This window comes from Tursiops truncatus, chromosome 9 (genome assembly GCF_011762595.2).
Source record: "Tursiops truncatus isolate mTurTru1 chromosome 9, mTurTru1.mat.Y, whole genome shotgun sequence".
NCBI lineage: Eukaryota > Metazoa > Chordata > Mammalia > Artiodactyla > Delphinidae > Tursiops > Tursiops truncatus.
Genome location: NC_047042.1, coordinates 30,840,310 through 30,867,595, shown reverse-complemented (window position 1 = coordinate 30,867,595; position 27,286 = coordinate 30,840,310). Strand labels below are relative to the sequence as shown.

The following is a 27,286-nucleotide window of genomic DNA, read 5'->3' as shown; positions in this document are numbered from 1 at the left end:
ACAAAGCAAAAACAATCAACAAAGCTACATGTCACATGAATGCCTGACTCCTCTGTTCATCAGAGGGTATCCTGAAGTTGCCTGACTTCCCTTTACAAATCCAAAGCATAAGGACTCGACCTTACGAAGAGCAGCTGAGTGGCCTAACCTCCACTGCTATATTAAACTTACTCTGCAGTCACATATAGGTATCTCCCAAATTCACAAACCATGATAAAATAAAATTCCTTTTAGAAGGCATATTTGTCAATACATTTCTGGAAGAAGTTCTAAGTATCAATTTGTAAGTGAGGGAAACTACTGCCATGATTCTCATTCTCTGTTGAGAGATACTATCTCTTTCTTAGACTGAGAGAAAAGCTGTGAGATTGTTCTCAATATACTGAATTACAAACCACAAAATGATTAGAAAGCCCAATTCCAGTGGGGCTGACTGGAGAGAGTATTTATTTAGAACTTAAAGTAGAAAAGTAAATAGATTAACTACTATCATTAGATCATCAGACCAGTGAGTAGAAACTAGCTAGAAAAAAAGGGAAACAATGATTTTTCTATTTTTTAACTTGAGAAATATTTAAAATTTGGTCCAGTTCTATTTCGTATCCATCTGGATAAAATACATAGACTATGAAATAAAACTAACCAATTTCAAAACCTCTTCCTTTTCTGCTCTGCTTTTTAAATAGTGAGGAGAGGGGAGGTGAGGAGAAGGCCAGGAGAGCAGAAAAAGTGGGGGAATAAGGGAGAAAAGAGAAAATGGAAGAAATTCCTACACAGTAATGAGCACTTTTCTGTTCTCATGCTGCTGCTCTTTGAAATTAGGAGCCTAATAAAGGCTGCATCTTCTATCACTTTCCTCAAGAGAATACCATATACAAAAATAGTGCTCAAGTTGCTGGAGAAGAGATTATCTCAGATGGGTTGTAAAGGAAGGATGGAGAAGATTTACAATGGTGGAAAGGTGTACAAAGTAAATAATAAGCAATGAAAAGTCAACTGTAGGTTCTTTCAACAAGGAATTTCCTAGTATAAGATATGCTCTAGAACAGCTGGCAACCGCAAACAGGTGGGAAAAAAGAAAGAGCGGCTGTGTATCTAGAGTGAACATGTGTGTTCATCATTGGGGTGCTAGCTGTCATTTATTGAATGATAACAAAGTGACATACACTGTGCTAAGAGCTTGTTCTCTCTCTCTCTCTCTCTCTCTCTCTCTCTCTCTCTCATTTTATCAGGCAGGAAAATTAATCCACAAGATGGTTTATTTGCACAAAGCTGTCCCTAATAGACAGAAAACAAGAAGAAATCTGTTCAGTGGTCAGGAAGGCTGATTTAGGAATCAAGAGTGGGTCAGTGTTTCATTACAGGTTCACAGGAACAAATACACTGATCAAGAATCCCTAGCAGTACATATTCAAGTCAGTCACCGAGGTGACTCACCAAGTGAACAAAATCAGGACAGTCCCTTAGACAATGGGGGAAAATTTAATTTACAGCTTAGTACAGTTTCATCTTTAATATTTATATTCTACATCAAAAGGCAAGATAAGCCATTTCTTAAACACAATTGTATTAAAAGAGATGCTCAAAAAAGAAAAAAAAAGAAAAAACTATTTCCCCAAATTTAGAGGACTTAGGAATATACTAATAAAACTTATTTGTAGTATTGTTGGGTATGTTGCTTTTAGGAGGGCCATATGTAATATTTAGTACTAGCAGAAAATAAAAACTTGTTGACTAAAACTCAGTCTACCTCTTGCCTCCTTTCAGATCTCTCTTCTAGTGGTCCATGCACATATGCAGGAGGAAAACACAGGCTATCAAGCTGGCCATCAGTCTGCTTACAGTTAACTGAAGCAAAGCTTATAGTTAACTGAACAGATTTTTGACCAGCAGAATAGATTTGTATGTATGCGTGGAGGGTGGGAAGTGTCCAGGATTGTTTTAATTCCACGATTCATTACAATCAGAAGGTTAAAAAAAGAACAGAACACATTTGTCACTGAACCTAGCTCAGGTATTCCACGAAATTTTTCTGGTTGTATTTATGTGTCCTTCCTCCTAGATAACCCAGTCTATCATTTTGGTATAATTATCATCAACAACCAAACTAATCAGCAATCTGAAACAACTGCCACATGGCCAAAACAACTTGATTAGCCATAACACAGTGTGATCACTTTATTTTATTCTTCAGGAAAACCTGCACCAGGACTAAGATCATGAGGAATCTCTTGTACTTTAACTATCATAATCATTTATAACTTACTTATCACCATAGTTCTATAACTAATTTTCCTTCCATAGCTCTGGACTAGGCTTTGCTTGATTAGATACTAGTGCTTTCTAGTTCTTTGCCATACATCTTTAAAGTGTACACCTTAATTAGAATATTTGATAAATGATTAAGGGAATCCAGAGTTAAGAGAAATAAATAACTAGATTTTAAACTATTGAGAATACAGTAATAGGGAATCTAAAACAAAAACAAAAGCAAACTAAAAAAGATGGAAACAATGAATTTGATGGAGTTCCTATTACATCATGGTTCTGTGGCTTAAGAGTTAGCATTATTAAATAGTTTAAGTCTTTTGAATTACATAGATCTCTTTCCTCCCTCATTTTCTTATAGCTAGTGAGTATACAAGAGTTTTTCTTGTGGCATAGAATTAATGTAATATGTTTCTACTAAAACCTTCCTCGGCCAAAATCCTATAGCTAGTTTTCAAGTAATCGGTGTTTCTATTTGTTTTCAAAACCAGCTCTTACTTGTGTTCTTAAAGGATAATCTAAGTCCCTGGTTAGTTAAATTGATATATTAGCAATTTTCTACCCAGAACATAAAAGTAATTATACTGAAGATAGTGCATTCGAGTTACACAGGACAGAAACCAGTGACACATGTTCTTTCCTAACTTTGCCATCAGTCATTTCAGGAAAACATCAACAGTGGTCCTTATTTAGGAAGTTGTGTTAGAACATTTGTATGTATTAGAACGTTAGAGCTTCAAGCATATTAGAATATTCCTGGGTCCTACCATCTAAAATACTGCTTTAAAGTAGTGTGTTTTAAGCTCTACAGGTGAAAAGTTCCTGCATCTAACTACTCCTTAAGCCAATGTTTCTGAAGTGTTGGTTCTTACACTCATTTGAGTGCATAACAACATTTTCACTGGACCATAATGAAATGAGAAACAAGGAATGCTAAACATCTCACTTTTGGCTTATAAACTGTTGTCCTTCCCTTCCATTCTACCCCTTTTGGGTGTTAAAATACTCTCCCCTTTCATTAAATAATGTTGATGGTAGATATTTATAATACAATGACTTGACAGAAGACAAAGTCGGCAACACCATGTAAATACCCACTTCAGCTTTCTTGAAATTTTACAGATCTGTGAAATTCAAAAACTCTGGGCACCTCTAAATTTAAAATATTTAAAACAAGAAACATATTAGAAAGAGTAAGTGAGAGAGATGGCACACTGGTACCATCTTCTAAGGTGCAGCAAATGTACTTGTGCTCCAATTCAGGAAATATCTGAATGACTCTCCACTTCTCTATCTTCTCTAATAAGCCCCCTGCCTTGTTACCTCCCTCTCCCTCTCCCTGGTCCTATGTGGTTTTCTATCTTATTCAATAGAATCAATTTAGGTTTTTTGTTTGTTTTGTTTTGACTTCATTTCTAAGTATTGCTCTATGCACCCTCCCTCTTACTAACTTTCCAAAGCTACATTTTCTAAATAAGTTTCCCAAATCTAAATTATTTTACAAGTTCCTTAATTCTATATTTTCCCTTATTTACTTGAATTACCAAAGGCATTTTCTCTGCCTTGTTTTTTTTGTTTTCTTTTGTTTTTGTTTTTTTTAAAAAAAGGTAACAGGGACTTCCCTGGTGGTCCAGAGGTTAGGACTCCTTGTTTTCACTGCTGAGGGTGCAGGTTCAGTCCCTGGTTGGGGAACTAAGATCCCGCAAGCCATGCAGTGCGGACAAAAAAAAAAAAAGTAACATCTTCAACACAGAAAATGTAGAGAATGACAGAAAAATCACACAGGAAAAAAATTAAAATAAACTATAATTCCACCAAGTAGATATAACTATTGTTAATATTCTGGTCATCTTCAGTCAACGCTGGAATCACACCATATATACTATCATTAAGTACTCTTTTAAATCAGAATTCTTAAATATTTGCATAGTATACACAAGGATTACCATAATTTACTTAACCAAGCTCTTGGCTAAATTTTTTTTAACACGAAAAGTTTAAAAACCAGTATCTCTTACTTCCTTCTTGGTACCAAATTAGAGCACAAAGAAAATAACTACCTAGATAGAGAGATAGATAGATAAACAGACAGATAAAAAAGCAAACAAAACAGAAGCCAACCACATGCCAAAAACTGAAAGGTCATAATAGTTCCATTCTTTTAATTATACAGTATGATCCTTTTCTAATTAAATATTCTATTGAAATGTTATTCAGCTTTACCCGCTTCACTGTGTTTTTTGTGACTTCATTGTGTTTTTAGGGAGCTTTCTGTATGTCAACTACGTGGAGCTTTATATTAACCTATTTAGTGTTTCAAGCAAATGATTAAACAAAACAAAAATAACTTAGATATGTAACAAACTAGCAATCCTAGATTCACATATTTCAATACTAAAAACATTTGAATTTTAATTTACCTTGAACAAATTTGACACAGTGATTGAAGAGAAACACTGGGCATATAAGTTAGGGCAGCATTGTAACACAACAAAAGGAATGTCAACACTTCAAACCTAAAGATAAACCAAAAGAATATTTACAAATCTTGAGAATTCTTAGAAGTCAACTGTAATTAAGCAAGCATTGGGGAGGGATATTATGTTACAAAACAGACCTGTACAATATAATCACACCAATAAGAATACAAAACTGAAAGAAAAAAGTAACAGTCATATGAAAATTATCTTAAAAATTCAATGTTCCAGATGACATCTGAAGCAAAGTGTAAGTGACAAATCGGGAAGATGTGTTTTTCTCTTGTATAAAATGACTCAACATTTTAAAAATTGTTACATACAACTTATTAAACATTATTTATAAATCTACTGAAATAATTTCTTAAAAAATTAGCATGGTACAATAGCAGGTTATGTCTCCACAGTATACCTATTCTGTGCTGTCAGCATCTCCCTTTGGGGGTGAGGTCCGCTGTACACAACTTTTGACAAGCCATGCTGGGATAGGGCGCTCTCGGTCAGAGCCATGGACCCAATGCTGGAAGGCTAAAGAAAAGACATGTGAATAAAGAAAAAACCATTCTGTTGAAGATGTGGTATTTAGAATATATACACCAGTAAGAATGACTGCCATGAACATCATACATCTTGGAAATATTCAGACTGCCTACTAAGTATTCTGCTCAAAGATTTAACAAATAATTAAAAACAAACTACAAATAGAAATACAAAATAGTTTAACTTTAAAAATTCTACCCCAGAAATACATAATTGCCACACATAAAAAAATCTAATCTTATCTGTCAGGAGAAGGGGAGAACATTTCAAAATGAACACTTTTAATAGATCTTTTAAAATCAGGTTTTAGTTTAATGATTTTGATTGCCCATTTTTACTTTGGGAATAGCCAATACTTTGTGTGGTGTTTTATACTTTTTAAGGCACTAATAAACTGATAAAATTTTTTGTCTCAATAACCAGACCCTAATTTATAGCAACTTCAAATCTTAGGACCAATAAACTTACTTTGATAAAAATGTCACTTACCTCATGATATACAGATGGTTTGGATAAAGATGGAATCGTAAAACTCAATACTTTGCTATGTCCCTGTTTGTCAACTATTTCCTACAAAAATGAAAGAAAATATCTTACAATATTTATTTTTTACACATAAATTTAAAAGCTGAATTTAAACTGTTAGTCTAAAAAAAAAAAAGACCTGAGAAGAAAGGAATTTTAAATTCAGCTAAAATCTTAAACTATGATAATCGATTATTCACAAATACTAGGAGTTAACCTTCTCCTTAAAATGTAAGTAACATAGTTTTAAGGATGAAATACAGACGCAGTGTGGTAATAATCATTGATTTTTTCTCATGTAAGAAGTTCTACTTTCTAAATCAATTAACATAGTTATGAAATACATTATGAAATGACCCTTAAATTTTTTTTTCCACTTTAAAAAGTACAAACCTTAAGTATGTATCTAGAATATTGTACTATTTAATATACAAACACTATTAGTAATGCAAACTATATATTTTAAATGAATGGTGTGAAGTCTGGAGACAGTCCAGATTTTACAGAATTATTATTGGTAGATATTAGACTAGATCTTTTCTCCCAAACTGTCTGTGAAGGTCACAATAGACAATTTATAGACAGTGGATTTTAAGTTTAAAAAATTGAAAACTCAACACTGGTATTTTCAGATACCTCCATAAAATCATTTAAATGGACTGATTCTTAGTCTCCAATCAATCAAAAAATGTATATTTACGTAATTGTATGTATGCCCATATAGTCTTCAACCTCCAGAAAGTTATTTTTGGGAGAATGAGCTACGAGTCATTTGATGTATTAAAAATAAATATTAGCTTTACTAAAATGAAAAATAGTTGCCATTATGCATTCATTTTTGTTGAAAGGGTTATATGCTTGGCTTTTGTCAGAAAACATTTTAACTATATTAAATACAAACCAAATTGTAAACCCCTAGGAGAAGAGCTTCAATGCATCCACTGCTATGCACATTTCTGCTGGCTGAGACGGCAAGGTAGCACCAAATCAGTTCTGGAAGAAACTGCAGTGTAAATCGAAGCAACTGCTCCTCTCCGCTGCGATAGAATTCAAAGAGCTGGTGACAGACAGGTTCTAGCAACTGCAAGAAAGACAAAATATTCATTCACGGACTGGACTGTATTTGAATGACACTGATGTATTAAATATAAAAGGTTTTCCCTGATTGGTAATTACTGAAATATACAAATGTTTCCATTTTTTGGAAACACAAAACTATTCACAGCTAAGTTATTTAGTAATGAACTCTAGTGGAAGGCCAAACTGCAAACTAAGTGTATACTGAAGCACTTTATAAACTCTAAAACATTCTGTAACTCGAAGGTAGTATTGTTATTAAAACCGTATCTTTTAAAATTCCTAAAATAGATAGGTTGTGAGAAGTTCCTTCCTGAATGTCCTTGCTTCCAGATAAAACATGTCAATATAAATGATTGGCTACAGGGTTGGAGAAATTGAAATGGGAGTCCTAGGGAGTTACTGTCTCATTGCCCTCCTGAGTTATAACTAGGCAGCATGGGACAGCAATGACCAGTATGTGGAGGGAGAAGCTGAATAATATAAAGCCCCTAGGTCTAGTTTCTTACTGTAACCATGGTTAATTCCCCTGGATGATCTAAACGTTGCTATCATTTTATTTTAAACTTGATTTGGACTTACTGATAGCCTTTTTTTCCCCCCACCACACTCCCCCAGCTACCCAGTTAACAGAGCTGACTGTATCTTTATAACAGACATTTTTTTAAAAAATCAGAAAGTCAAGATAAGAGACTCTTATAGGTAAGTATTATCTTAAAGCATATATAATCACACACGTCATTAACGAATATGTCAGGGCTACTTTTCAAACAAGCAGGCTACTATTATATTTTAAGCGAATGGGAGTTCATTCACTTCACTAACTTAGGCAATAGATTGACGTCAATTTACGAAACAGATTTTCTACTGCCAATAATTGGAATGAACAGGAACTAAAGTGGATGTTTTGATTTCAAAAAAGTTCAATATGTAAAGCAAACCGGGTATAATTAAAGTCAGTATTACAGAAAAAGTTATACTTTAATAAATATTGACTAAATCAAACTGGTCTTTCCTATTGAAAAACTATCTTCTGACAGTTAAGGAACATTTTTCCACTCTCAGAATGGTCATCAGAGTGCAACAGGTGTCCACTGTGGCATGGCAAAGGCAAAAGGAAACTTCAGGGTCAGAGGCAAAGTAACCCCATTCACAGATAGCAAGGAAAGTTTTTAGGGTAGGAATTTGGAAGAATAGAGAGGGGGATGGTGGAAGAAAGACTGGTAGGGGAATGTTTAGCTTTCAGGATGGAGTTTTAAAATTTCTTTGTGGACCAGGGTCGATAATCTTGTACTGTGGTGTAATATCGGTCTTCTCTAAATACCACGGAAAGCTTTGATTAAATCAATTAATATAGTCTAAAAATTATCTGCAAGCTTGTGAAACTTTATGCTGAAAATTTATTCAATAGGCTGCATGAACACATAATCAATTTTAATCAAAACACTCCAAAAGGCCTTTTAAACTGGTTTAAAATCTAAAATTAAATGGAGTTTTGGTTTATGAAAGCAGAACCAAATGAAGACAGATTCAAAAGGGATGCAGAAGTTATATATTGCAATGAGATTAGATGAAATTATGCATATCAAAACACTAGAGGTAAATACCAGTATCTGTGCAGGATTTTACAGCTTGCAAAGTACGTTCACATATATGAACCCATTTAATTCCCACAATATTATATGGTACAATGTCATTACCCTCATGTATACTTTCTACATAAGGAAATTGAGACAAAGAAGCTATCAACTGAAATCAAAAACATCACACAGCCCACGTCTGACTGAAGGCAAGGCTTTCTAACTCCTTTATAAACATACCTGAAAAATGTCGGAAAAGAATAAAACAATATACAATGTGGGAAACACAAGCAGTGTCTGACTTATCTAACCTGAATATATATATATATATATATATATATATATATATTTTTTTTTTTTTTTTTTTTTTTTTTTTTCGATATGCGGCCTCTCACTGTTGCGGCCTCTCCCACTGCAAAGCACAGGCTGCGGACGCGCAGGCTCAGCGGCCATGGCTCACGGGCCCAGCCGCTCTGCGGCACGTGGGATCCTCCCGGACTGGGGCACGAACCCGCGTCCCCTGCATTGGCAGGCGGACTCTCAACCACTGCGCCACCAGGGAAGCCCTAACCTGAATATATTTGAGACAAGCAATGGAGCATTAGAACATGCTGTATTCCTAGTGTCTTGCTTGAACTTTTGAATTATTTTCTCATGAAAACATTGTTATACTCGGTGGGTAGGTTTCATAATACTGTTAAGAGAGAACTGCACCTCAAGTATATTTTGATGTGCTAAATGGCCTTTTTATGGTCTAAACATCATGTACCTTCTTTCCATTCTAAAATACATTCTGAATTCTGAAACAACTGAGTTACAAATGAACTTTTACAACAATCTATTCATAAGTAAGAAGCTGTATCTTAAGAGAGAATTTTAATGGTAACAGAAATGTATCATAAAAATGCCTTTAAATGACTAAAGCAGGGATAGAAGATGGAAAAGAGCTAAGTTTGGGTAAATTCACAAGAGAATCTTCCAAACTTTTTTTGAATTGAACAGTTACTGAGAATACAGGTAGGAAACAGATACAGAAAAGTTGGAGGGCACTACTCTTCATGTGCCAGTAGCCAATGAACTGACCTCCTCTCACTCTGGGATTGCTATGCCTAGAAGATTTTATGCGGTTTTTTCAAAAAAAACAGCTGGTTTCATAACAGACTTGAGCATTGTTAGCCTCTAATCCTATGCCTATCTTAGTCAATTAAAAGCACTGGTTAAGGAAATTTCATTGTATCCATAAACTGCCTCTTTACAGTTTCTTGAGCCTGCCACACATACCTGCCTCAGGGCCTTTGCACTTACTATTCCCTCTCTGGAAAGCTCTTGCCCCAGTTTAGTTTTCTTCCTCTAATTCATTCAGACCTTAATTCAACCATCACCTCCTCAGTCCCAACACATACTTCCCCTACTCTGCTTTATTTATCTTCACAGTTTTATCACTGACATTTTATTATACATTTAGGTATTTGTTTAATGTTTCTTTCACCTACCAGAATACAAGTTCTAATCTATAAGAAAAAGAATTTGTTCTGTTTTGTTCACTGCTACATTTCTAAGTGATTTCTGGCACACTATATGTCTTCAATAAATATTTATCAAATGAATTTAACTGAATAATGAAAAAGTACTACTTGTAAAATCCAAATACCAAATTTCCCAGACTTCAAATAACCGCAGAATCAACGTTCCAAATTTCAAAAATGCCAAAAGACAATGACGGCAACTTTTTGGGAATATCTCCACTTTAAGACACAAAATGTTCTAAAGAGCAAAAGGAAGGTTATGATGTTAAAGTAGACACTGCTATATTTTAGAAGCACTTCTAAGTACATTTTTAAAGACTGAGTTGTCTTTTTAAGAATACAGAATACACACTGTCTTTACCACATTCATCAGGCTAAAAACATAAAACAAACTTACATGCAAAACCTCCTAAACCAGTGCTTCTGAAAGTGTGGTCCATGGACTGAAGACCATCTACAAACTGTTACCAGTCCTCAACAATATAAATACAGAAATTGAGAGGAAATATTTAAAAACTTTTATAGCAACTTGATATGGCTGCAATAACCAAGAGGGTGATCAGCAGACTTACTGAACAGAGTATGGATCAGTTAGGGGTTATCAAATTTATGTGGTACCTCGCATGCGATGTGAGTTGCATACTTGTCATACACATTAGGTACACATATTGGTCTGTGAGAGACTGGAAAAAAAATATTAAACTGGTACTTCACCACAAATAGTTTGAGATATACTGCTCTGAGCCATCAGAGCTCACTGTCATCTGAATGAAAGAAATGTTATGAACCAAACTAGCCTACCAGAAATTTACCTCTATCCAAAGCAGCCTGGTTAAAACACACTTCATTAGAGAAATAATTTTTAAGTCTTTCAAAATACTGATCAGTAAATGATAAATAAGACTTAATTTGTTAAAAAAAATAATAATAAAGCACACAGCTATACTTGATCCATTTGGTAAAATAATTCTCAAATAAACATGGAAAACTGTAAGACAGCTTCTACCCAAATACTTCAAAAACTAAAACCCTTCAAGAAAACAAGCTACTATACAAATTAAGTAGCTTTGGGAAGGAGGAAGTTTGCTCTATTTAGTTATTCCAGTTAAAGTTTTTGTCTTGTCAATATAAACCCTAGTCTTTTTTTCAGCACCTAAAATTCATAATCTTTATAATCTTCTTTATGGAATAATCAGTAGAAGCTGGGTTATTCTAGACACCCTCCAAAAGAGGTTACCTACTCAAATAACAAAAGACTCTAGTTTTGATAGTTTCATCCCAAAGGCATATAGGTCCACATAGGACTAGACGCCAGAGTGTAAGTTGTTTTACCCCTAGATAATAGGACTAGTGGTCTTAGAGCCTATCGTTTCACCTACCAAACTCAAGTATAAAAAGAAGGCATACCTCATACTCCTCCTCTCTACTCCACCTCTTTCCATTCCCACTGACACTGCCCTAGTTCAGGTTCTCAACAGCCCTCCTACACTGTTGTCATAGCCTCCTAGTCTTCTTGCTTTCATTTTTTCCATTCTCCAATCTGTCCTCCACATAGCCACCTTCCTAAAACAATCAACTGGTCAAGTCATCAGCACAAAAAAAGTCTAACCTGCTTATGATGGAATTCTAGGCCCGCCATGGTTACAACCTAAACCTACCTTTCCAGCTTCAGTTCCCAACAGTCTTTCATCTCTTGTTAACTACTGCATTAGCCTATTTGCTTTTATCTGAATGCCAAGCCTTTTGATTTTCCTCACTATTTCCAATCCTTACCTATTATATTTCTACTATGAATGGTGGGATTTATAAGCACCAGAATCTGGAGTATAGATCATTTTGTCACCTTCAAAGTAAACTTGCTATCTAAAAAAGAAAAGGAAATGTGGGGTGGGGTGGAGGGGCATGCAGAGAAAAGAAGAAAGGACTGGGAAAAACACCAGCAGGACCAAACTACTTGCTACTCTTCAAATTCCGCATATTTTCTCAGGCCTCCATATACTATCCCTACAGCTTGGAATGTCCTTTTACTTTCCACACCTGGAAAACATGTGCAAATCCATCTAGACTCAGTTAGGCATTGCCTTGAAAGCATGTATCTACACATTTCCTCCCTTTCCTCTTACGGGATAAAGACCATGTGCTACTCATCTTTGATTTTCTGTTGCCTAGCACTGCAGCTGGCTCATAATGGGCACACAAATATTTGCTGAATGAATAAATGAATGCAGTGACCCAGACTTTCCAAGGCTATCCCCAGCAAGATAGATATATAGATAGATAGACAGACAGATACCTACATACATAATGCATAGGTAGATGAGCAGGAACATGTTCAGAGGTGGCTTTGGAATATGGTAATAATTCTATTTCTTGGTCTGGGTGATGGTACACTGGAGCTCATTTTATTATAATTTTTTTTATTCTGCCATTTTTCTGCACATAAAGTATTCTTCTCTTATCCCTCTATCCACTTCTCAAAAGTAATCAGCTAAACACTCCAGAATATATATTACAATTCTTTAAACTATACTTTTCTTACCCTTTTTAATATATGTGTTATTTTTCACAGTAACAAATTAAAAAATCAATCAAATGAATACTACTAGCACAATAAACTGTTAGAGTACTTACCTCACTTTGTGGCTCCTGGATAACTTTATAGAGAGATGAAACTAAAGAACTCTTGTCTTTCAAATTTGTAGCATAATTTGGTAAAGATGTTTCTGGTAGTGTCTAAACAAATTTTAAAAAATACATTTTATTTTTATGAAATGTCCAGAACAGACAAATCCAAATACAGAAAGCAGACTAGTTGTTGCCAGAGATTGGGGGACAGGGAATTGGGAGAAGGAAGAATTCTTTTGGAGGTGATGGAAATGTCCTAGGATTAGATGCTTGTGTTATTGGCACAACATTGTAAAACCACTAAAAACCACTGTATTTTCATCTTAAAATAGTGAATTTTTCATTATGTGAATTATATCTCAACAAAAAAAGTGTAAAAATAAAATAAAAGATATATTTAATCCTCAACATCAACAGGGACATAAGTTAACATTCAGCACTTCATCTTTGATCACAGTTTGGGGTTAGAAATAAGAATACAAATCATTTGTAAAGCCAGAGATACATTTTTTGTAGCATTATACAGGTTATCAATCTTATTAGCAGTATTTTATCCTGTTTCTTAATAAACATGTTATATAAGGATCTAATGTTTCAAACCTTAAAGCCACAGCTCATCTATCAAAGTAACTCCTGAGTTACATGTTGTGACTGTTAAGTAAGACTGTTCTACTTTACAGAATTGGGGGGAAATTTTTTACTTCTCAGAACTGGAGAAAAAGATAGTCATACTACCAACAAACTAGTGTTCTTAATTCCATTTAAAATAGCAGCAACTAATCACAGAGCCACCCTTTCAGAAAGGACACTATGACCAGAGAGGAATGGGAAGAGATAAAACTCCAGTAGTAAGTCAGACGGTTTAGGATAAAAGTAGTAGGGAAATCTGAAGAAAAACAAAAAAACAAAAACCCACTTCATCATAACAAATGATAAAAACCTATCCTTCTAGAGTATACCCCTTCCTTAACAACTTCTGTCTCCCAAGTCATTATTTTTTCCCATGAAAATTATTTCTATCAATCAACCAATTAATCAACAATGTTAATCCTGCAGTAGATATAATGTCTCAAGATACTGCTAACAGTCATGCCAAGATATACACTATTTCTTACATGTCCCACATCCTAGTATTTCATGATTTAAAATGGGTTATGGTTAGTGTATATAGGTGGGTGTGTGCATAAATAGACACAGAAAATTAAACAGCATTAATTTTTATAATAAGGACATTTGGTTCATTTTTACCCTACTGTGAACTCCTTGAGGGCAAGAACTATCTTATCTCTCCATCTACAGCATACAGCACAAAGCCTCGTACTCAAATCTTTGCTGAAGACATTTATATAGATGAACAAAATAAGAAATAAATACTGTCACTGTTTACTCTTCAGTAGATTCTTTAAAAATAGGTCACATTTCACCTTAGGATATATGAGTGAATAGCTTCTTTTTTTAATTTATTAAGATAGTTTTGTTTACCAGAATGGTAAGTAAATGTGAACTATCTGGGAACCTTCCACAATTCTTCCAGGGTTGGGGGGGACGGAAGCTGGGAGTTTCACTGCAGCTGCTTACACAAAGAGGAGATTAGGGCTTTCTTCAGTATTTCAAAAGCATGTAGCAAAAGATCTCCAGGCAACATTCCATTTCCGTTATTTGATCAAGAGTAAACCTAATATTGATGGAATTTATATAAAAGGGAATAATAGTCAAATAAACAACAGATTTCCAATCACCTGAATGATAACAAACCTAAGTATACATGTAAAACACATTAATATATGTGTGTGTATGTGCACATGTGCACACGCGTGTCTAAACATAAAATTTTAAACCAAGTGAATTGAGAAATAAATCTTAAAAAATGATTAGTGAATTGAAACATTATTACATACACTATCTAGGCTAAAACTGGAAGAGTCATTAAAAATGTGAACTACAATTTTCAGTTTATGTACCAATTAACCCTCATGAGGTAAAATATCTTTTGTGAAACAGCCAAAAGCAAAAGGACAGCTCTTTTCTGAAAAGACAAGTTCTAGAAAATATCCTGGGCCTAGGCTACTACTGCTAAATGAGAGGAAGGATCTCCCAAAAATTAGGGTAGTGAACTATTATATTTTATCACAATTCTGTCATTATTTCATTTTGTGAATGTGGGAAAAGTTACTTTTGTCTATAGAAGGAGAGAAAATACAATTGCTGTGTTTATGAACAGTGCTTTGAAAACCTTAAGATCTAAAAGAGCCTATGGATTTAAATACTATGACAGCAAACCTTTAAATTTTCTTACACTGTACTAGTTCAAAGGTACTTGCCTTCTTAAATACCAGCTAAGCTTTCTCACTTTTCAGAAGGCAGAACTGGAGACAAAAGAAGTTATAATGGGACATTATGGTAGGAAATTAGTCTTGGCAAAATTTGAAGAAGACAGATGCTTCATACTAAAGTATCATTTGGCAGATGGCTTTTATAAAATATAAGGAAGTGATATGGGTTGGGTGGAAGAGAATTAACGAAGATGGACAGATGGGTGGAGAACCAATAAATAAAACAATTCTGACCAACAACATTACACATAAGACTAGATTTTGAGTCACATATTGCGATTCAGTGACTACCAGAAAATCAAAAATTTGGCGGATAAATCTATATATAACATTAAGAAAAACACAATACAATCTGAAAAAGATAATATTTTACAAATAAATATTTGTAAAGACAGAAATTGAACTAACTATTCATGAAACCTTAAAATAATGAAGTCTGAGTCTAATTCTCTTTGTTGGTATACTAAGAGAATATTAATGAGGGCCCATAGCTAGAGTAAATACTAGTTTTTCCAAAGGCAAAGAAGAAAAAAGAAATAAAAATTGCCCAAAGCAAACTGCATTGTCTTTGTGCATTTCAGAGAATGTTGAGTGACGTTATGAGGTTGGGAGTTCAGACTGTACCCATGGAACAGTGCACAGCTAAAATCATCTTCAAAGACCACCTATTTCAGGTTTTCTGGTGAGGATACTGAGACCCAAAGAAGTTATGTGATTTGTCCAACATCGTAAAACCACCTAGAGGAAAAATTATGATTAGACCAAAGGGTGTCTGACTTCTCAGCCCCATGTACTCTGTACCACTTACTTTATTAATCATGATGACCTTGGCCTTATTAGCACGACGGTTATTAGATTAAACAACCAAGCAGAGGCATAGATAGATGACAGATAGATAGATAGATAGGTAGATAGATAGATGATCCCTAAACTTTATTTCTTAAATATTTTCACCAAAATACATAATTAACATCACAAATCATTTCAAAAGACAATATATTCAATTATAAAAGTATACTTGGGAGATTTGTTCTCATGCACTTTCCTATCTTCTATCGCTTTTACTATGCTGCTGATTTTGTCTGGTAATCTTAATCTCTTCATCAAATATAAACAGAGCTGAATTCAACACACATTAACACAATTCAAAATAATTTTCAGAAATGCCTACCAAATTAACCAAGGAATAGGAAATATCTTCCCTTATACTTGACAATAATTTAAATCATTTGTTATGTCAAATTGATTGAAAATTGGGTAAATTTAATTTTGGCGCGTTAGGGGAAAGTTAAATAACCTTTTATTTCATGGGGCCCAGGATCTTACTCCCCCTCCTCTCAAGGAAAAGTTTCCTTCGCAGGAAGGGAAAGAAATAAACAAAAAGATGGGAAGGGAAGAGAATTAGTCATGATTTTCAGTTATTTGCCTTAATAGTTGTTCCTCCCCTAAGCCTCACATCCTTTATCGAGCCCTCTTGACACAACTCCCATAGTAAAGAACGGCTAACTGGCTCTAATTGCTTTTGCAAATTTTACTTCATCATTAATATAAGGATGCCCTAGAAGTAGTATTCAACTGTTAAACTTGACAATTTTAATCAACTTGCCAAAAAAAAAAAATCATGGTAATGAACCATATTAAACACTCTTGAAGCAGGAAAAAAGCTTAAAAACACAAAGACAACATATGTAAGAAAAAAAGGCACACACCAGATTTAATCAAACTATTAAAATATGTATACTATATACAGTGCCCTTTTATAAGTGCATGTATAACTACATCACTTTATGATGAGTTACGGGATCCATAGAAAGATATTCAATTCATGACTATAAAAGCTGAGAAAATGAAAACCTTTGTCATTCATCAGGATGAGAAAACGACAGGTAAGGCCAGCTACAAAATTAACAGGAAACATTGCTTCTCTCAAGGACATACTGCAGCTAAAAAGTGTCATAACCTCCATTTTTGAATGACTACTGTATTCTTACTTAGTGAGAAGCCTTGTAATCTAAAATCATAGATATCAAGAACTTTGTCATTTAAACATATATCGGTTAAGAATGAAACATCCCACTCTTGGCAGGAGGATCTAAGTCACCTAGACACAGAGAAGCAGGCTTCAGATAAGGGGTTTCTGAACCGAACATTCCACACAGATGTTAACTTTGTAGTTCCCAAGACAACATGACCCTGGGTCCACTTCACAGTCCAGGTCAGATTTTAACCCCATTACACATAGCTCTGCTTTGTTTTGAGTCTATCAAAATACTGTTTCGTTTAAATTTCACCTTTTCTGAAAATCCTATAACAATTTTATTTTTTCCTTTGTTTGGTGAGATGCCTACAGGGTACCTATTGTATAGTCTGCCTCACTGAAACAAGCCAATAAGTCTGACTTTTGTCCGAGGCCTTGGGCTAACTTGGCTGGACAAAAAATGACAATTTCAGCCCAAACCCTTCCTTCCTGTGGTTCATGATCAGGAAGCTCACATAATTATGTGTAACAACAAGACCCAGGGGACAAAAAGAAGTTACTTAACTGGTTAAAGGAACACTATTTTAACTATCATAAAGAAGAGTTCATGAGACAAGAAAACAGAGTTTTATTTTTCTTCATCAACTAACCAAGAGTTATATACCGCTTATATAGGCACTGGGTTAGCCAACTAGAGAAAGATGCACTGATAGAAAGTTGGGCAAATATCTTCCCATCTCCTCCTCATCGTTGATCTGCCCACTCCCAGTGCCCCCCAAATTGGGAGAAACATTTCAACAGTGAATCTTTCATGCTGGTTGGAGAGAATGACATCAACTTTCAGAGACTTTAACCATTCTTTGTGGTGTTGCCATAAAAGGGAGAAAACAAACTAAACTACTTGGTGAAAAAAGGAGTCAATTTCCTAGGAAAGATTACTATGTGTAAATAATCCCCTAATAAGATTTTTTGGAACATTGTTTTGCTTCCACAGATATTTAGCTTTTTAGCCATTAAAAAAAAAAAGTCACTGGAATTTAAACCACAGACACAACTTCTCTGGAATATAACTATTATATTAAAACAGTAAATATTACCTTAAACTCTGACAACCATTCCTCCACAACCCCTTTCTCTGAAGTGAACATCTTTCCACATCTGTTCTAAACCTTCAACCTGAAAATTAACATAGAAAAATGTTAAAATTTTGAATATATTTTCTTTATAGTCAGATTACCAAGAATAGAAGTAATCCTATAAAATTTAGCTACTTTGTTACTTGTGAAATTAAAGCAGTTTCAAACATAAATTACTGGGTTCATTTCAAAACCAATGTGCACAAACAAGCATTAAAATGCAACAATTTGGGCTTCCCTGGTGGCGCAGTGGTTGAGAGTCCACCTGCCGATGCAGGGGACACAGGTTCGTGCCCTGGTCCGGGAAGATCCCACATGCCGCGGAGCGGCTGGGCCCATGAGCCATGGCCGCTGAGCCTGCGCGTCCAGAGCTTGTGCTCCACAACGGGAGAGGCCACAACAGTGAGAGGCCCGCGTACCACAAAAAAAAAAAAAAAAAAAGCAACAATTTTGACAAAAGTATAAATATCATAACATGATGAAATTGGCTCTGCAATTTTTCATTCAGCTTTTAGTAATACCAGCTGCAAAACATACTGGACATTTTCCCCTAGTTTCAATTAAATAATTCCAAGTAGATAATGCATCTTAAGAAAACTGTAGAGGGACTTCCCTCATGCTGCAGTGGTTAAGAATCTGCTTGCCAATGCAGGGGACACGGGTTCGATCCCTGACCCAGGAAGATCACACATACCGCGGAGCGACTAAGCCCTTGTGCCACAACTACTGCGTGCCCCAACTACTGAAGCCCCCGCGCCTAGAGCGCGTGCTCCGCAATGAGAGAAGCCACCGCAATGAGAAGCCCGCGCACCGCAAGGAAGAGTAGCCCCCACTCGCCGCAACCAGAGAAAGCCTGCACACAGCAGCGAAGACCCAACACAGCCAAAAATAAATAAGTTAATACATAAATTCATTAAAAAAAAGAAAACTGCGAAAAACATTTTAAAACTGAAAATATAAGAAGACGTGCATCCAAAACTAACTTTATAGAAAGCATTAATTTAATCTGCTTATATTTCAGTTCTTTACTACAGTAACAATCTATCTAGGCAAGCCACTTGGTTCCCTGAAAGCTTAATAGTCATAAAACAGAAGTAAAAGTGGTAATATCCAAGATAATGACCTTAGTCTTAACAATAGTTATTCATAAGATTGGAATTTACTTAAGTATAAATAAGAAAAAAGGAAGCTAAAGGAAATGCAAAACAAATTTATCTCAAGCAAAATTTCTGTCAAAGTACAATGTAGTTTTCTTCACCCATCCATCTATAGGAGAATGAACTTAAAAACTGTTTCTTGAGGGGAAACTTTATTAGCTCTAGCTGAATTTCCTAACCTCCTAAGTCAGGCACAAACCCTGCATTAGCCTTCTTAATTTTAATCAGCATTATCATGTAGTAGAAACCGGGACAGAATTGACAGAAACTGAATCCTGATTCTATTCTTACTTATAGTATAACCTTGGGCAGGTTATTTGCCTTACTTTTTTCATTCACGAAATAGGGCTAACCACAGTACCTACTTTCAATGGATTATTGTGAGAATTAAATGAAAAAATGTAAATAAAAGCACTTATTACAGTACCTTGCAATAAAAGTGTTATTACTATGCAATATTATTATCAAAGAATATCAACTTGTATAGCCTCTACTCAGCTGTCTATCAAAGTATACAGATACTTCATAATGAACAACACAGGTTCTTGCAAAGAATACATTCTAATGTTTCTGTTGTCTAATTTCCATTTAAAAAAATGGTTAAGAAAAAAAAATATATTCACTAATTCATTTATTCATACATGAAGAATTACTTGAGAGATATGCATTTTATTTTTTCAGGATAAAAAATAGCCCTTTTTGGGCTTCCCTGGTCACACAGTGGTTGAGAGTCCGCCTGCCGATGCAGGGGATACGGGTTCGAGCCCTGGTCCAGGAAGATCCCACATGCCAAGGAGCAATAAGCCCGTGCGCCACAACTACTGAGCCTGCAGTCTAAAGCCCGTGAGCCACAACTACAGAGCCCACGTGCCACAACTACTGAAGCCTGTGAGCCTAGAGCCCATGCTCCGCAACAAAGAGAAGCCACTGCAATGAAAAGTAGCCCCCGCTTGCTGCAACTAGAGAAAACCCACGTGCAGCAACAAAGATCCAACACAGCCGAAAATAAATTAATTTTAAATATATATATATATCTTACAGAAATGTGAATATATGTCTCTGAAAGATATGTTCAGGAACATTCACAGCAGCAGTTTTTGTAAACAGTCAAAAACTAGAAAGAGACCAAGTGTACATCAAGAGTAGGATGGATAAATTATAGTATATCATACATGGAGTTCTACACAACGACAATAAGCAAACTATAACTACATCAATGTCACAATATTGGGAAAAGGAAGGCAAACAAGAGTACTGCTATACAATTGCATTTATATAAACTTCCAGAACAGGCAAAATTAATCAATTTTGTTAAAAATCAGAAGAGTGGTTGCTCTTGAGGCAGTTAATTCTTGGGTTCTGGTAATATTATGTTTCTTGATCGAAGTGCTGGTTACACAGGTGTGTTCATTTAGTGAAAATTCATCAAGCTGAACACTTATGTTTTGTGCAGTTTTCTGTGTATATACTATACATTAGTAACACCAGACAGCTCCAGGCCTCTTATCATTCACTTGATAGAGATCAAATGGAAGCCCTCAATTGCATAACTGAGTTCACATGAATACTCAGTAAAATTGTCCCTCTCCATACTTCTTTGCCTTCCTCTGCAGAGCTCAAAAGGGAGACCTCAAAACAGCACCCCCCAGAAACTTTCACAGCCTCACCACCACTACCTGCCTCCACCAGGACTAAAGTCATTTTCCCTTCCCCGCTGTTGATGTCAGGAACCACAAGAAACTACAGCTCCCAGGTTACACTCAGCCCTTGCACACTGATCTTCGTAACTCTTTGCAGGCCCTCTATTTTACCTTCATCTCCTATTCCACCCTAATACTGGAAGGAGGTTCTCTTTCACTGTGCCTTCTGGAATTGACAATCTGTTACCAGCAAAATCCTCTATATCTTCAACAGTTCTCTCACTATCACTTTCTTCTTGTTCTAACAAGAAGCCTGACTCTTCTCTGAAGACACTGCTTTCCCTGCAATCTTCTCAAAGAGGACTGCTTTTCCTCTCATAGCCCTGGAAGAAACCACTGGCCCTAGAGGTAATATTACCATTTCAGATCATTCTCCCTCTCTCCCCTCGAACTATCCACCCAACGCTGTTCCGAAACTCATGAAGCTGTCATCTATCATTCAATTCCTCCCTTTCATTTCTAGATGATTTTAGCTCTGGCTCACTGTCATGTTTTGAAACTACTCTTCCTTCTCACTCCCTGAACTCTGAATTCCTAAAAATCTCCTACAACAATACTGTCTTCTTCCCTGCCTCAGCAACTCAATCCTATTATCATGAACTAGACCAAACATTTACACTTTTAAATATTGAGCCAACCTGAAAGAACACCCAATGGTCAAAGTTGGAACAATTTGAGCAACAGAACAAATAACGTAGTAGTGAATTATTACCCAAAGTATAAAATAAATATACATGAGTCCATATTGATATAAATAAAATGACTAAACAAATAAATAAATGTTAGAAAATAAGAGACAAATCTTTTTTTCAGAAGAATTCCAAATAATATATATAGGTATTTCCCCCTCTAGGAGGAGTTTAGTCTCTGCCGCCTCCCCAGTGAGAATGGGCTGGACATAGTGATTTCCTTCCTAAGAAGAGAGTATGGAAAGAGGAAAACAGTAACTTTATAGTGGAGAAATCTGATAAACACTGCCTTGATCAAGGTTAACATCACCCATGATGTCATGTGAATATCATGTACCCTTGATATGATGAGAAGGGCACCTTACCTCTAAAAAGCCATAAACCCAGTATAATCATGATACAAACATTAGAAGAAACTCAATTTGAGGAATGTTTTACAAAATATCTGACCTATATTCCTCAAAACTAAAAGGTCATGAAAAATTTAAAATGCTGAGAGACTCGCAGACCAGAGAGACTAAGGTGACATAACAACTAAATGCAATATGGTCTCCTGGATTGGATCCTAGAAAAGAAAAGAGATAGTAATAAAAAAAAAAAGTCTGAAATTTAGTTAATAGCAAAGTAATAGTAATGACAAATGTACAATGGTAATATAAGATGACATTAGGAGAAACTGAAACTGGGTTTGGGGTATACAGGAATTCTTTGTACTATCTTTGAAAATTTTCCATAAATCTAAAATTGTTTAAAACATTATTGAGGCTCTGATGTATTTCTGTTCTAGGATCTAATCCAATTGACATTTACTGTATTCAAAAACAAAACAAAATTTAAAAGCACAAGAACACATGAGCACATATTTCATTAGTCATCACTTATCATGTAGCCACAGTCTACTCATATTTTCATTATTATGAAAATAGTTTTGAGCTTGCAGACACCATGAAAGGGTCTTCAGGACCCCGAGAGGTCTCAAGATGATACTTGGAGAACGATTACCCTAGTCCTTGTCATTACCCACTCTGATTGTTCCTCTTATCTTTTCGGCACACACTTTTATGTACTCAGACCCCAAAACGTTTTGACCATACATGAATCTAATGTCACCTTCCAACCTTCTCCTTTCTCTCCTTACCCATTTCAAATTCTTTAGTCAATTATAATCACCATTTTAAATATGCTCCCTCAACTCCTTTGCTCTTACTAGTTTTACTCCTTTAGCAAAAATATAATTTTGGTAAAATCCAACTCTCCACCTAGTCCATGTGAGCACCCATGCAGCTGAACAAGGTGGAGAAAACAACTAAAACAACACCTAAAACTTATGACCAGGAACCTGACTCGAGCTCTTACTGCCGCCTGGTAATCATGCAGTGTCCTCCTCCCCATAGTCCATTCACTTTGCTACTGTCCTATTTAATTGTTTCGTGCATTCTACCTGATCCTCAAAACCCCAAAACCATCTCCCCATTCCTACTCTCAGCTGATGATTTTAATTCCTACTTCACTGACCAATCAGAAGAGAACTTCCACAAACTCCCAAATGTCTACCAATCTTAAAGCATCTGTATCTTTATACTCCATCTTCCCTTCTGTTAACTATAAATGAACTGTCCATGATCCTATCTGCGGTCAATCCTTTGAATTACACACCACAACCAACCTTTCTTGTCTACCTAAAGAAATTGCTCCAACGAGCCTCCTTCTCTCCCTAATTAAATTTCTCCCTCTCTACTAACTCACTCCCCCTAAAAAACTCTCAACCTTATTTCCTCTTCAGCTATTTCCACATTTCTCTGCTTTTGTTTTATACTCAAACTTCTCAAAAGAGTTGTATGCTTGTTTTTAATTCCTACCTCCCCTCACAACATTTTTTTTTTAGTTTTTAGAAATCAACTTTGAGGTATAATTTATACACAATAAAATGTACACATTTTAAGTGTACAGTTCTACACATACATCTATGCATATATCATTTTTTATGTTTTTTCCCTGTAATTCATTTCTAATCTCATAGCATTGTGGTCAGAAAAGATGCTTGATATGATTTCAGTTTTCTTAAATTTACTGAGGCTTGATTTGTGACCCAAGATGTGATCTATCCTGGAGAATGTTCCCTGCGCACTTGAGAAGAAAGTGTAATCTACTGTTTTTGGATGGAATGTCCTATAAATATCAATTAAATCTAGCTGGTCTATTGTGTCATTTAAAGCTTCTGTTTCCTTATTTATTTTCATTTTGGATGATCTGTCCATTGGGGTAAGTGAGGTGTTAAAGTCCCCCACTATTATTGTGTTACTGTCAATTTCCTCTTTTATAGCTGTTAGCAGTTGCCCTATGTATTGAGGTGCTCCTATGTTGGGTTCATATATATTTATAATTGTTATATCTTCTTCTTGGATTGATCCCTTGATCATTATGCAGTGTCCTTCCTTGTCTCTTGTAACATTCTTTATTTTAAAAACTATTTTATCTGATATGAGTATTGCTACTCCAGCTTTCTTTTGATTTCCATTTGCATGGAATATGTTTTTCCATCCCCTCACTTTCAGTCTGTATGTGTCCCTAGGTCTGAAGTGGGTCACTTGTAGACAGCATGTACATGGGTCTTGTTTTTGTATCCATTCAGCCAGCCTGTGTCTTTTGGTTGGAGCATTTAATCCATTCACGTTTAAGGTAATTATCAATATGTATGTTCCTATGACCATTTTCTTAATTGTTTTGGGTTTGTTTTTGTAGGTCCTTTTCTTCCCTTGTGCTTCCCACTAAGAGAAGTTCCTTTAGCATTTGTTGTAGAGCTGGTTTGGTAGTGCTGAATTCTCTTAGCTTTTGTCTGTAAAGCTTTTGATTTCTCCGCCTAATCTGAATGAGATCATTACCAGGTACAGTAATCTTGGTCGTAGGTTCTTCCCTTTCAACACTTTAAGTAGATCATGCCACTCCCTTCTGGTTTGTAGAGTTTCTGCTGAGAAATCAGCTGTTAACCTTATGGGAGTTCCCTTGTATGTTATTTGTCGTTTTTCCCTTGCTGCTTTCAATAGTTTTTCTTTGTCTTTAATTTTTGCCAATTTGATTACTATGTGTCTCAGCGTGTTTCTCCTTGGGTTTATCCTGTATGGGACTCTCTGCGCTTCCTGGACTTGGGTGGCTATTTCCTTTCCCATGTTAGGGAAGTTTTCGACTATAATCTCTTCAAATATTTTCTCTGGTCCTTTCTCTCTCTCTTCTCCTTCTGGGACCCCTATAATGCAAATGTTCGTGTGTTTAATGTTGTCCCAGAGGTCTCTTAGGCTGTCTTCATTTCTTTTCATTCTTTTTCCTTTATTCTTTTCCACAGCAGTGAATTCCACCATTCTGTCTTCCAGGTCACTTATCCGTTCTTCTGCCTCAATTATTCTGCTATTGATTCCTTCTAGTGTAGTTTTCATTTCAGTTATCATATTATTCACTTCTGTTTGTTTGTTCTTTAATTCTTCTAGGTCTTTGTTAAACATTTCTTGCATCTTCTCGATCTTTGCCTCCATTCTTTTTCCGAGGTCCTGGATCATCTTCATTATCATTATTCTGAATTCTTTTTCTGGAAGGTTGCCTATCTCCACTTCATTTAGTTGTTTTTCTGGGGTTTTATCTTGTTCCTTCATCTGGTACATAGCCCTCTGCCTTTTCATCTTATCTCTCTTTCTGTGGATGTGGTTTTTGTTCCACAGGCTGCAGGATTGTAGTTCTTCTTGCTTCTGCTGTCTGCCCTCTGGTGGATGAGGCTATCTAAGAGGCTTGTGCAAGTTTCCTGATGGGAGGGACTGGTGGTGGGTAGAGCTGGGTGTTGCTCTGGTGGGCAGAGCTCAGTGAAACTTTAATCCGCTTAACTGCTCATGGGTGGGGCTGGGTTCCCTCCCTGTTGTTTGTTTGGCCTGAGGCAACCCAACACTGGAGCCTACCTGGGCTCTTTGGTGAGCCTAATGGCGTACTCTGGGAGGGCTCACAGCAAGGAGTACTTCCCAGAACTTCGGCTGCCAGTGTCTTTGTCCCCACATAGCCACAGCCACCTCCCACCTCTGCAGGAGACCCTCCAACACTAGCAGGTAGGTCTGGTTCAGTGTCCTATGGGGTCACTGCTCCTTCCCCTGGGTCCCGAGGTGCACACTACTTTGTGTGTGCCCTCCAAGAGTGGAATCTCTGTTTCCCCCAGTCCTGTCGACATCCTGCAATCAAATCCCACTAGGTTTCAAAGTCTGATTCTTTAGGAATTCCTCCTCCCGTTGCTGAACCCCCAGGTTGGGAAGCCTGACGTGGGTCTCAGAACCTTCACTCCAGTGGGTGGACTTCTGTGGTGTAAGTGTTCTCCACTCTGTGAGTCACCAACCCAGCAGTTATGGGATTTGATTTTACTGTGATTGCACCCCTCCTACCATCTCATTGTGGCTTCTCCTTTGTCTTTGGATGTGGGGTATCATTTCTGGTGAGTTCCAACATCCTCCTGTCAATGACTGTCCAGCAGCTAGTTGTGATTCTGGTGTTCTCGCAAGAGGGAGTGAGAGCACATACTTCTACTTCACCATCTTGGTTCCTTAATGGTATTTTTTAAATAACAGAAGGGTTTAATTTTGATGAAGTCCAATTTACCATTTTTTCTTTCATGATTAGTATTTTCTGTGCCCCATTGAAGAAATGATTGCCTACCCAAAGAATTCAACTTCTCTAATAGATGTAGAGCTATTAAAATTCTTCTATTTCTTTTTATGTCAGCTGCAGTGAGTTGGTCAGCAATACTTTGCGTGTGTTGCTGCAGTTCACTTCAGGAGAAGAAGTGTGTCCCATGTGATCGCTATGAGGGAGGACTTTGAAAGCTTGTGCCTGGTTTCCTCCTGACTCTACCTGATGCATCTTTTTCCTTTACTGATTCAGCTTTACATGCTTTCAGTGTAATAAAGCATTGTGAGTGTTAACTGCCTGAATCCTGTGAGCTCTTCTAGTGAATCATCTAATGTATGCGTGCCATGAGGTATCTGAAATAAGCTTATATGAAGCCTAAATCTTCTTATATGAAGCTTTCTCTTCATTTTTGGTTTTCAGCAGCCTATGATAAATCTAGGTGTGTTTTTCTTTGAATTTATCCTGCTTAGGGTTAGTTGAGTTTCTTGTATCAGTAAATCAAGTCTCACAGAAAGAGCTCATATTACGCTTGGAGTCAGCTAAATCCAAAAACTTTTCTCATACAAATTGCTTCCAAACCAGGTTACTCCTATCTTGTACTTATTATCTAATCTATTCTTTAAAATCTAAGTTACAATTTTGCCTTTTTAAATTGACTCACACTTAATAGATACATAAACATTTGCTCAGTGAATGAAAAAGTTAGCAAACCTTTGAACCTTTGCTAGCTTGGGCCCTGAATTACATTGTGTGTTTAATATAACATTTACCTTGTTAATTAGCCCTCCATGGTAGCTGACATCATAGCATGCAATAAAAGTGATCCTGAAAGCAAGGAATTTTGTACTAGAGAAAAAGTAAGGAATCAGAGCTAGAGATATGTTGTAAAACTATCCATGAATAAGCAATAATGTAGAAAGACACCAGCCACTGTGGAGAGCAGATCTGAAATGAAAATTAGTACATTTCTAATTTTTAAACGTAAATTTATTTTCCCATATATAAAGTAATGTAGTATA

General features: G+C 36.0%; 1 protein-coding gene across 3 annotated transcripts in view; it reads right to left on the bottom strand.

Annotated features, from left to right (window-relative positions):
* Positions 1–27,286, bottom strand: part of HYCC1 (hyccin PI4KA lipid kinase complex subunit 1) — a 182,302-nt gene that overhangs the window by 130,125 nt on the left and 24,891 nt on the right. For all 3 annotated transcript variants that reach the window (XR_012333916.1, XM_033862967.2, XM_019928606.3), the window contains exons 2-7: positions 18,027–18,105; positions 12,625–12,726; positions 6,712–6,891; positions 5,775–5,855; positions 5,158–5,273; positions 4,689–4,784 (exon numbers count right to left, since the gene is read on the bottom strand). Coding sequence is in view for 2 of the 3 variants with exons in the window: in XM_033862967.2 (XP_033718858.1) it covers positions 4,689–4,784; positions 5,158–5,273; positions 5,775–5,855; positions 6,712–6,891; positions 12,625–12,726; positions 18,027–18,077 (626 nt within the window). In the remaining variant the exon portion in view is untranslated. The remainder of the gene's footprint in view (positions 1–4,688; positions 4,785–5,157; positions 5,274–5,774; positions 5,856–6,711; positions 6,892–12,624; positions 12,727–18,026; positions 18,106–27,286) is intronic.